The 12,061-nt window shown below is 37.2% G+C and overlaps 1 protein-coding gene across 7 annotated transcripts in view; it reads left to right on the top strand.

Annotated features, from left to right (window-relative positions):
• The window catches only part of ASB3 (ankyrin repeat and SOCS box containing 3), a 154,088-nt gene that overhangs the window by 97,031 nt on the left and 44,996 nt on the right, over positions 1–12,061 (top strand). For all 7 annotated transcript variants that reach the window (XR_004644956.1, XM_034764376.1, XM_034764374.1 and 4 more), the window contains 2 exons: positions 5,583–5,834; positions 8,927–9,060. Coding sequence is in view for 6 of the 7 variants with exons in the window: in XM_034764376.1 (XP_034620267.1) it covers positions 5,583–5,834; positions 8,927–9,060 (386 nt within the window). In the remaining variant the exon portion in view is untranslated. The remainder of the gene's footprint in view (positions 1–5,582; positions 5,835–8,926; positions 9,061–12,061) is intronic.

Genomic DNA, 12,061 nt, shown 5'->3' with positions numbered 1-12,061 from the left:
AGTTTAAATAACTTCATTTTTTTCTGACGCAATGTTAGCCTCTGGTGCTGCAGACACTTACGCACATGCATAACTAGTAGATGAGTAGTCTCATATAAGTCAGTGGAACTGTTCATGTGAGTAAAGTTATGTGCCTGTTGAACTGTTTGCAGGATCAGGACCTGAAATTAATTTTTTTTTCATCTGTGGCAGTTTTGTAAAATTCAAATAAGATACCATACCAGTATTGACATGTTTCGGGGGTTGGGAATACAGGAATTTTGTTCCTTATAAATTTTAATCTAAAGTTGCAATACCATAGATTTTCAAAGTAGTTTTACAAAGCCTCAACCTAGTTTAAATTATGATTTAGATTACTTAATTAAAAAAACCCATGGATTTAAAGTGGCTTGATTTAAATCACTCCACCCTGACTTGATCACATTAATTACTTGGAATTTTCTGAGCACATAGAGAATCTTCTAAGGATCCATGTCTGAATTTTAAAAACCCTTCTAATTCCATATAGCAAATTTGAAGACTGTCTCCTGTGAAACCATCTTGTCTGATTAGCAGTTGGGGAAAATTAAAACCTGTTCAGTATAATTGGTGTTCTGTGGAGAAAATGTGTTTCATGTGCCAGAACCTCTTTCCTTCCTTGCCTCAGCTTTCCCCTAAGGTTGTTTTGTTTATTTGTCTATTTTATTTAATTTTTTTGCCATCCCTTTCAGTTTGTATTTCCTTTGTTTTATTTTTCAGTTAGGGTTGTATTGTGGCTTTGCCACAAATCCCAGGTAAGGGGCAGCACATAGTTGTGCTGCTCCAGGAACAAACCAGGAACCAAATTGTGACTCTGAGTCACAATTTGATCTCCCATTCCCCGCTTGATCTGAGTGGGAAGTAATTTATGCCAACCCTATAATTGACACAGATTACCGGTACTTCCCCTTCTATGTTGGTTCAGCTGGGCTGGCTAGAGCATTGGGCAGATGAAGTCCAAATTCTGCCCACTCTTGCTGCTATAGCAATACAGATAGATGATGCAGGAGATAAAATGGACACTTTACACCTCCTTGCTCCTCTGCATGGACATGTTACTAGGGTCATGATTGTGCCCCTTAAGATTTTTTTTCTTGTCTACCTTTCCTTTCTTCCTTCTTTGTCTCTTACTTTGCTTCCTTCTTTCCTCTGTTTTTCTCTTATTACTTTTTTCCAACCAGTCCTCTTTTCCCCTTCCACTTTCCCCTTATTTTAAATGTTAGTTTTTCACAATCTGCTGTATATATTATATGTTGTAAGGTCCCTTTATAATATGACATTACAACTCCTTTTTTTTCCACATAAAGCAGCATGAACAAAATGTAGCTATCTACCCAAATCAAATGCAAATACAGACCCTTAAGGAAAAATCCCCTCTGTTTTTTAAGCAGCTTCTAAACGTTTCTTTTTAATTTACTGCTGTTGTCATTTGCTAAGGGAAGGTGTTGCTTCCTTGAGTGCTGATTCCAAAGTTACCATGGAGCTATTTCGCCTTTGGTTATTTTTTTAAGGCAAAGATAATGATGAAGAGTGAATGTGATTTTGATCATTCATGAAGTACCATGTACAAGATGTTTAAAGCAAGACAAAATCAAATTAATCAAATTATTTGTACAGTGCTTTAATTATAGGAGTTTATTCAGTTGCTAAATTACTAGGGTATAAAGTACATCGCTATCTATGATTATTTCCTGATTCCTAGTATCAGATGAGCTGTATCCACACTACAGAAGACACACTTGTTGTTTCATATTATGAAAAAGGTAATTTTGTGATTACCTGGGAAGTTCTCTTATTGTATAGGATGTTGGTCCTAGAGTGGTTGTAACCTTTGATAGGTGGGGAACTGGCAAAAGTGTTCTATGCTGAAGCTTTCAGTAATGTTAGAATTTGTTATCCCTGAGAGTTTGATAGTGGTATTGGAGTGTGCATCCTGTACAGATTGATGTTTAGCTAAATTATGCTCAAATATTAAAATTTTCATGACGTTAAGCATATAGTGTGTGTATAATATATGTGAAAGTTATAATGTGCATGCATTTCTCTCCTCATCAATATTCTTGAGTGTCGCATATGTTCTTCAACAGGATAGTAAACTCTTAAAAAAAAAAAACCTCTCTAAACATATTGTAAAATTGCTTCACAAGAATCTCTCAATATGTGCCATGTATCTAGAAGCAGTACAGAATTTTAATAAATAACCTGCCAGTTTAGTAATTTTCCCGAGTGAAAATGCTGCAGCAACATTTGGCTTAAATTTATTCTGCTTCAGCTAAAAGGGCATATTTCAAGGGAGGAAATCAGCAAGGACATAATTTTTTTTTTAAACAGTGAAAGCATGTCCCTATGACTGTGCCTATTATAGCTAATATTTCTCTGGTCAGGCTGCAAATGATTTTGAATTGCTTGAGGCAGGAACTCATGCAGATCCTGAACTGCGCATGTGAAATCATACATCTGGATAATAGCCAGAATGTGCTTTGCCATGTCTCCTATAAATTATGTATAAGGTTTGCAGTGAAGCAATGCCTAGGGTTTATTGTATTAAATTTCACTGCATACCTCTTAGACCATGTCTTTAAAAATCAATGAGCATCATTTCACTGTTCTGTCCTGTTCTTAGTGTATAATAAATATAGTTTTTAGAAAATGAATCAGCCCTGCTAATAGTACTCAAAAATGTTGCTACAAATGAGACAGGCAGCAGAGGATTAAATTCCAAACTGCCTCATAGAAGCAACATTCTGTAATCAAATTATTAACTAAAGGCCACATGTGCAACCAACACACAAATGATTGGTTATATCATCATTCATTATCACAATATCATTAATAAAGTCTAATCACACAGATGTTAAAATATGTCTTGCTGATAATTGCAATGAAGGCAAAGAAAAACTAATGATTTTCACCTTACTTTTTTATCTTTTAAATGAATCAAAGGAATCGAAATAGCTATTTGGATTCAGCTATCTTGTGAATATATGCACAGGTCTTTTAGCCTGCAAAGTCTTGATTAAAATCCAGTATAGAAAAAAATGGATCTTAGTTATGAGATCTTGGGTGACAGCATTTCAGCGTTCTAACACAACTGTCTTCTTTATTGCATCCCACAAAACTCATCTGTACAGCAGATTTTCAAATTAAAAGCAAGATCTTTTTTAAATGGCTCTAATAGAGTTGGGAACTAACTTAGTGTCTCACACAAATCATGCTAAATATAAACCTTAAGGAAAAATGTGAATAGGTTAACTGGTTGATTGCATTACTCTAACTTCAATACCCAGAAAGACAATGGAAAATATTATTGAACAATCAGTTTGTTCAAACCTGGAGGATAATAAGATAAGTAATAGCCAGCAAGGATTTGTCAAGAATAAATCATGCCAAACCAACCTACCATAATTTCCCTCTTTGACAGAATAACTGGCCTAGTTGATGGTGGGAAGCAGTAGATATGAGTTATCTGGACTTTAGTAAAGCTTTTGACACTGTCCTGCATGACATTTCTTAAATAAACTAGGGAAATATGGTCTAGATGAAATTACTGTAAGGGGGGGTGCACAACTGGTTGAAAAAACATACTAAGAATAATTATTAATGGTTCACTGTCAAACTGAGAGGTCATAGCAAGTGGGATCCCACAGGGGTTTGTCTTGGGTCTGGTACTATTCAAAATTTTAATTAACGACTTGGAGTGAAGAGTATGCTTATAAAATGTGAGGCTGTCACCAAGCTCGGAGCACTTGCTAGCACTTTGGAGGAGAGTATTAGAATTTAGAATGCTCTTGATAAATTGGAGAATTGGTCTGAAATCAACAAGATGAAATTCAATAAAGACAAAGGCTGCACTTAGGAAGGAAAAAAATCAAATGCACAAATACAAAATAGGAAATAACTGGCTATGTAGCAGTACTGCAGAAAAGGATCTGGTGGTTATTATAGCGGACCACAAATTGAATATGAGTCAACAGTGTGATGCTGCAGTAAAAACAGCAAATGTCATCTATGAAATATTAACAGGAGTGTCGTATGTAAAATGTGGGAGATAATTTTTCTACTTTAATCAGCACTGGTGAAGCCTCAGCTGAGTATTGTGTCCAGTTTTGTGCATCACACTTTAAGAAAGATATGAATAAATTGGAGAGATTCCAGGAGAGAACAACAGAAGTGATAAAAAGATTTAGAAAACATGACTTATGAGGAAAGATTGAAAGAATTGGGCATGGGAGGGGGGAGCCTGAAAGCAATTTTTAAATATATAAAAGTGGAAGCTGATCAGTTGATTTCCATGTCCACGGAGTGTAGGAGAAGTAATCGACCTAGTTTGCAGCATAGAAGATTCAGGTTAGATATTAAGAAAAACTGTCTAACTACAGTATAAGGATAGTTAATCATTAGAACAGGTTACCTAAAGAGATTGTGGAATACCTGTTAATGGCGGTTTTTAAAAACAGGCTAAACAAATACCTGCCAAGTATGGTCTAGGTCTACTTAATCCTGCCTCAGCACAGGGGATGGACTAGATGACCTCTCAAGGTCCCTTTCAGCAGTACACTTCTATGATTCTGTGAATTTCAGGACATTTTCAGGATTCTCAGAAATGGGGAGCATTTTGATCAAAATGTTATGTACATTGTCTATAAAAGTGAATACATTTAATATATTAAAGAGAAGTGTAATGAAGTGCGTATCCTGTCTTCTTATAACAGAGACATAAGAGACTGGGTAATAGGACTGGTATTTCAACACAGGCTTTCACTTCTAGGTTACCAATTTAAGTGTGAACGAACAAGTGGTGACTGAATATGTGAAAATGTGAAGTTCAGTTCAGTACTTGTTTGGTATTGGAGAGATGATACCAGTAAACTGATATTAATTGTTAGTCTCAGTAGAGAGTCTAGGAATTGAGAGAACAATCTTGCTGCATCTAGGTGATCCATACAAAGCTGGTTTGAAGCATACTGGCAGGACAATATAAGTAGAGCCTTGGTTTGATAAATATTTGTATCTGCATCTGATCTGCAAACATGATCCACGGATATCTGCAGATTTGCTGGGTTCTAGATGTAAAATTTGGAACCAGATCCATCCACAATCTACAAACATGGTCCGCCGATATCCACATCCACGGGATACAAAGCAGATATCTGCAGATTTGCAGGGCTCTAAGTATAAGAAAGCTTGACCTGCTGCTTCCTTGGCTTCAGCTGTTCTGTGGCTAATTAGAAGGCTTAATTTTCCAATACTATACTGATCCAGCATCTTTCACAAACATTACTTAAACTAAAAATGATTGCTGATATAATTTAATTCAATTTCTTTTTTAAACAAATTTTCAGGAACAAAAATGCAAAAGTTTTAAATTTTAATACTGATCTCTTTTGGGGAATACAGACTACTTGAGTGACGTTTTAAGGTGATGCTTTCTAGAAACAATCACTGTTGCAATAGTCTAAAATGGTTTGTTACAAAAAGTTCTCTAGTCTGATTCTATAGTAACTTTAGCAGTGTATTTTCAGTATTATTTTAACAAGATGTCTTGTTTCTGTGTGATATTGTAGGTTTTATGGTTTAATTCCTATTCTTCTGAAGCATGGGATCCACCTACTCGGGATTAATTTAGGATATTGCCTGCATCACAAAAAGTTTTCTTGGTTTCGGCATTTCTTGAAGGTGGGCTGCCCAATGCCTTCTGGGGAATGCTCACTAGAGTTTACAAAATATGCCGTTAAAGCGCAAGAACAGTACAAAGAATGGCTACCATATCTATTGTTGGCTGGATTTAATCCACTGAATCTGTTGTGCAGACTGTGGTAAGAAAAATAATACTGACTTGTATTTTATATGTTGTGTACTAAATACTGATCTCCAAATTCATGACTAACCTAGTTTAACAAACGTTTTCACTGAGCCAGCACATCATAACCAGTGCTTACAGTGAGCCAGGTGACAATGGCTTTCAGACCCAGGAAATAAAATTTCTAACCAGCAAGCCAGATTGCTGAAGGGTGGGTGGCACATTTTAATACCTCTGGGGGAAAACACCTTCTGATTTGCTGCTTTGCCCACCTCCTGGGAAAGAGCAGCCAATCAGAGCTGCTGCAGGAAACAGGCCGAGCTCTCCCCCTTCTGTCATGAGCCCACACTGTTTTCATAGGACAGCAGGGAGCAGGAAGAGACCAGCTGCACAGAGCGACTCTGCCCTCTCTTCCCTCTTGCCCCTCTGAGCTATTGGACAGCTCCCCTGCTCCCTTCCCCTGCTTTCCCCGCTTCCTCCCAGCAACACCCAGCCTGGGAAGAGGGAGAGGTTCCCCTGCTGCACACCCACCTCCCCTGTCTGGGGGAGGGGGATAGAGAACTCCAGGAGCTGCAGGAGGGGCAGAGATGAGACGGGAGGGGGCAGGAGTGATGGAGACAGAACAGATGGGGGCACAATTGATATGGGGACTGGAGGAGGCTAGATTGAGGGGGTGGGATTGATTTGGGGATTGTAGGGTAGAATTAATTCACCAGGAGCACAGGCAGATTAGAGGTGATGACAGACCCCTCCACATTTTTCAGATCACTTTAAGCACTGAATTCAGTTATCTAACTCAGGATCATGACTGATAGAGATTTCAAATGTCTTGAATGAAAAGTTCACACTGCAGGGCAGGGTTCAATGTTGTAAAACTTTTCCCCTTGTCTGGGAAGAGAGCCAAAGCAAGGCTTGGTCTTTTTTTACTCCATGGAATGGGGTGCTCTGCGTTTTTCACTAAACAGTCTTTCTTCCCTATCAGTTCCCTCCTCCTGTGAAAATGGTGTGCTACCCACCCCAAATCAAATGAACGTATGTAAGTGCAATAAAACAACGGTATAAGAAAAATCTCAGATAATTCTGAGTCAAATGGGAATTTAAACAGTGTGGGAGGGGGAATTCCTCTAGCATTCAGTTCAGTGGCAGGGCGAGAAGGAAGTGGGTAAAATTACAGATTGTCATTGTCACTTGATTTTTTGCCTTAGTACCATAAATTTTATGTTGTTTTATACAAAGTGTGAATTAATTCATTTCCGATAAAAATAACTGGATTGACTGTTTTTACATTTAATTAGGCATTATAGAAATTATTCTAGTATTTAAAGGGGTCAATATATTTATATTCTGATTATTTTTTTCCTTTTTCCATGTTGTCATGCAGAGTGAAAGCTTTGACTCTGCTCTTCCATATGGATGACTTGTAACAAAATATTTTGAAACTATACAAACACATGAAATAGAAATCATGGATTAGACAGAGTCTGCGGATTTGGTATATTCGCAAAACTTTGCATATCCTGTTAGTAATTCCATTTACATGTCATCTTTAATTTGCATAGAAGGAGTTGAATTTTAATGTCCACTCAGTTTTAAACATTGATTTGTTTTAAATTTTGTGATGATATTATAGTTGAATTTGTCATACTGCTTACAATGTTAATTTCATCATTTGACTGATTTTCTTGATTTAGTGAAATTTTATATTCATTGATTTTCTACTCAGCATTTAAAGCAACATATTTTAAGCCTGACATGATAAATGGTATTTGTGATTACACTGTACTTACAAATAAAGAGCAGTGTAGGATTACAAGAGAAAACAATATAAAAGTCCTAATTTTTGTGACTCTTGTTGTCCATTTGTATTGTATGTAACATTTTTTTATATTGTCAGCTAAACTATAAGTGCTTTTATACGTTTCTTGACTTAAATTGTTTAAAAACATTCTTGTTAAAATAACTGCCTGTTACAGTGTAATCTACAGATCTGATATATTTTTGCAACTTTAAATGCAATGCTAGGTTTTTTTTCCTCCTGGAAAATAATGGCAGAATAATAGAAAGTAAATGCCATCTGTGCCTATGGTTTATTAACTGTCACTTGCTTATGGTTGTACAACTGTACAATATAATGGTAAGTGTACTACAGTAACAGTAAATTTTAGTGGGAGTATCAAAAGTGGTAAGCAAACTCACCATTTCATTAAAGAAAGCAATGCAACCAGATTCATCACTCCTGTGCATTGTTCAGATAAATGCATGAAAATGACTCTGTTGGTCACACATGAACTAAATTAATGCTGAAAAATGAAATAATAGAAAAAATAGAACAGGCAAGGAGTTTTTTTATTATTAATTTTAGTCACCAGTACATTTGTGTGTGTCACAGCATTTTATGTTTTATCTTATTGGTTGAGTCAGATGAAAATGGAAGAATACATATATAGCATAGACATTATGTGAAAGTGCAAGTATTGTATTTCAGTACATTTCAAATACCTTTTTTTAAAAATAACTCCTTTAGACTTCCTGTGTAACCCACTTATTCTGTGAAGGCTATTGTTTACCATTTTTTACACATTTTCTTGGAAAAATGAGAGATAAATCACCCTAAAATCAGTGTGTGCATAAAACTCAATTTTTTTTATTATTCATTAGGTTTTGGTTTGATTATTTTTTAAATTAAATAAGCCATTAAACATTTTTCCAGATGTCATGGAAAGACTAGGCAATAATGTGAGACACTCATTCACCCTGGTGTTGAGAGACCTTATAAACACCTAGATAGAGATGGAATAAGCAATTCTTGCACAGAAAAATACTGCCTATTACTAAGGCAGATACATTTTAGAGTGTATACTTTCTCTTACAGTGTAGCTTAATTCTAAAAGTAATGGAGGAAGATATAATTGCTTTAGTAAAGTGTTATGCTGTCAAAGTTATTTTAGAATTCCCTTTGATGTTTTGTTATGCTTAGGATGTAGATTTCCAGGAACTTGTTATAAAAACATAAATCTTTCAATATGTTTCCTCCTCTCCCCCAAGATTATCTTTGTGGTAGTGTGTACAACAGTTGACAATGTTATGTGGTATTTTTTTATCGTGTAGGATTTATTCTGTGAATGATGACATCCTTAATTTCACTCTGGAGTTCACTAACTGGAAAAGGCTTCCTCCAGCTGTAGAACAAAATCTCTCTGACCACAAAGAAACCTCCACCTGGGTTCCACATAACCATTTTGGTAAGTAAAACAACCAATCAGCTGATTTCTGCACGTACCAATTTCCAGAATTTAAGAGGAAATAGCTTTTTGGAACAATATGTGAAGATTGCAGAACGTAAAATTAAATTGGATAGAAATTTTGTTTTCATACTTGGGGAAATCAGTAGTTGTCCTAAACTAAGATCATATTTGAATTAATAAAATAAACAGTATAGGAAGTAACAGAGGGTCCTGTGGCACCTTTAAGACTAACAGAAGTATTGGGAGCATAAGCTTTCGTGGGTAAGAACCTCAATTCTTCAGATTCTTGCATCTGAAGAAATGAGGTTCTTACCCACGAAAGCTTATGCTCCCAATACTTCTGTTAGTCTTAAAGGTGCCACAGGACCCTCTGTTGCTTCCTATACTGTTTATTTTATTAATTCAAATATGATCTTAGTTTAGGACAACTACTGATTTCCCCAAGTATGAAAACAAAATTTCTATCCAATTTAATTTTACGTTCTGCAATCTTCACATATTGTTCCAAAAAGCTATTTCCTCTTAAATTCTGGAAATTGGTACGTGCAGAAATCAGCTGATTGGTTGTTTTACTTACCAAAATGGTTATGTGGAACCCAGGTGGAGGTTTCTTTGTGGTCAGANAAAAATTATGCAATACTCTTTCCTATTGATTCATTGTAAAACTAATTCCTTTTTAAAGTGGTGCTAAAACATCTTTGCAGATGTTATAGCACCACTTTAAAAAGGAATTAGCTTATGTTTATTTTATAAGACTATTTATGTTTATTTTATAAGACTTTCCCTGGAGTAGTGTATTTAATACTATTCAACATACACCTCTACCCCGATATAACACGACCTAATATAACATGAATTCGGATATAACGCGGTAAAGCAGTGCTCCGGGGAGGCGGGGCTGCGCATTCTGGCGGATCAAAGCAAGTTCGATATAACGCAGCTTCACCTATAACGCGGTAAGATTTTTTGGCTCCCGAGGACAGCGTTATATTGGGGTAGAAGTGTATCTTATTGGAGTGGGGTATTACATAAAGAAATTTACTTGATCAAAGTTTTTCTGTGTTCCCTTAGTTATTAGTGAATATATTTATATTGTAATGAATGCTGCTTTCTTTGCAGTCAATTTCTTCCTCCTGCTTGATCCTTTGGTGGAGTTTTAAATCTGTGTTTTGTTTAGGACATCAGTCTGTTATAGAAATTAATGTGATGTCCTAAATTTAGCATTAGGACTTCACTGCAGGATCTGCTGGGAAAAGACAAGTTATTATTCATAGTTACCAAGCATAGTAAGAAAAATATGAAAAAACATGAAATTGTTTCTTATATATTTTAAGTTTTCCTAGTATGAAAAAGTATGAGAATGATTATACATTTAGAAGACTTAAAAGTGTTCCATTTAGGAGCTAGAATATGGGGGCAGTTAGTAACTCCTACATTTTTGGTAGTCTTCCTTGGTGGTCTTAGTCAAATTGTAGAAGGTAGAAGCAGACCATCCTCAGACAGTGTGCTTGATTTCCCAGGGCCAGAATGCTTGCATAATCAAGCCTAGTGAGAAAAGTCAGATATATATATATATCATCCTAAGCACCTCACAATGTTTTTTGTTTGTTTTTTATTACTGCTCAGTCAGCTCTAGCCAGAGAGAGAGGAAAGGCAGGCACATTGAGGTACATCCTGCATGTATGTGGCATGTTACACTGGACATTTGAATGTTACTAGGCCTTGAATGGTACTAAGAATCCCAGAAGATTTAATATCAGAAATTAAAAATGAAGTATTTGTGCTAAATATAAAAGAACCTGTCATTACATCTCATTTCTGATATGTTTGTTTCAAGCACTCCAGACTGAGAACATTAACCACTGTAGGTGAAATTCACCCCAGTGCAGAGGAATAGTACAGGTCTATGTATAACTTAACTTCTACTATAGCCCTATTTTGATGCTTTAGTGAATCTCTATGAGTATGTCTACACTGCAATTAAAAACCCATGACTGGCCCGTGCCAGCTGACTCGGGCTAAGGGGTTTTGGGCTAAGGGGCTGTTTAGTTGCACTGTAGATGTATGGGTTTGGGCTGGAGCCCGGGCTCTGGGACCCTCCCTCCATGCAGGGTTCTATAGCCCAAGGCTCCAGCCTGAGCACAAACACATACACTGCAGTTAAACAGCCCCTTAGCCCAAGTCCCTTAGCCCAAGTCAGCTGGCATGGGCCAGCACAGATGTCTAACTGCAATGTTTACCCTATGTCGGTAGTTCTCAAACTTTTGTACTGGTGACCCCTTTCACATAGCAAACCTCTGAGTGTGACATTCCCCCCCCCCCAAATTAAAAACACATTTTAAATATATTTAACCCCATTATAAATGCTGGAGGCAAAGCGGGTTTTGGGGTGGAGGCTGGCATCTTGCGACCCGCTGAGGGGTCCCAACCCCCAGTTTGAGAACCCCTGCCCTATATGGTGTACAGGCAGCATTTGTACTCTTAGGGTATGTCTACATTGCCATGTTAGCCCAGGGCTAGTAGAACTTAAGTTAGGAGACCCTGGGTTTGTTAACTGAGGGCTTGAGCATCTACATTTATTTGTAACCCTAGGATAGGAATTGTTGAACCATGGGTCCCAACCTGGGGCTCCAGCATCTACACTGCATTATGCAGGCCCAAGTCCAACTATCCATATCCCAGATTTTCTAATGCCCTCCCAATAACATGGCCACTCTTTGTTCATGGTACGGCATAGGAAAACTTGACTGTCTGCCAAACTTGACTCTTTGGGGCAAAAAAAAAGTCAGCCTGTGGGATTGTGGAAAACTTTTGGTGGACTCCCAGAGCACGAGTCCAGTGGAGCATCTGTGCTGCAAAATGATAGGACTTGAACCCTGGGTCCCAGCTTGACTTAGGCTCGGCCCCTCTCCCCTATGGGGTCCCAGGACCTGAGTACAAGCCCTGGCTTAGCATGATTTGTGTGTGGACGGAAGGAGGATTAGACTTGAGCCTGTGT

This window comes from Trachemys scripta, chromosome 3 (genome assembly GCF_013100865.1).
Source record: "Trachemys scripta elegans isolate TJP31775 chromosome 3, CAS_Tse_1.0, whole genome shotgun sequence".
In the NCBI taxonomy this organism is placed as follows: Eukaryota; Metazoa; Chordata; order Testudines; family Emydidae; genus Trachemys; species Trachemys scripta.
This window is presented reverse-complemented; position numbering and strand designations above follow the sequence as displayed.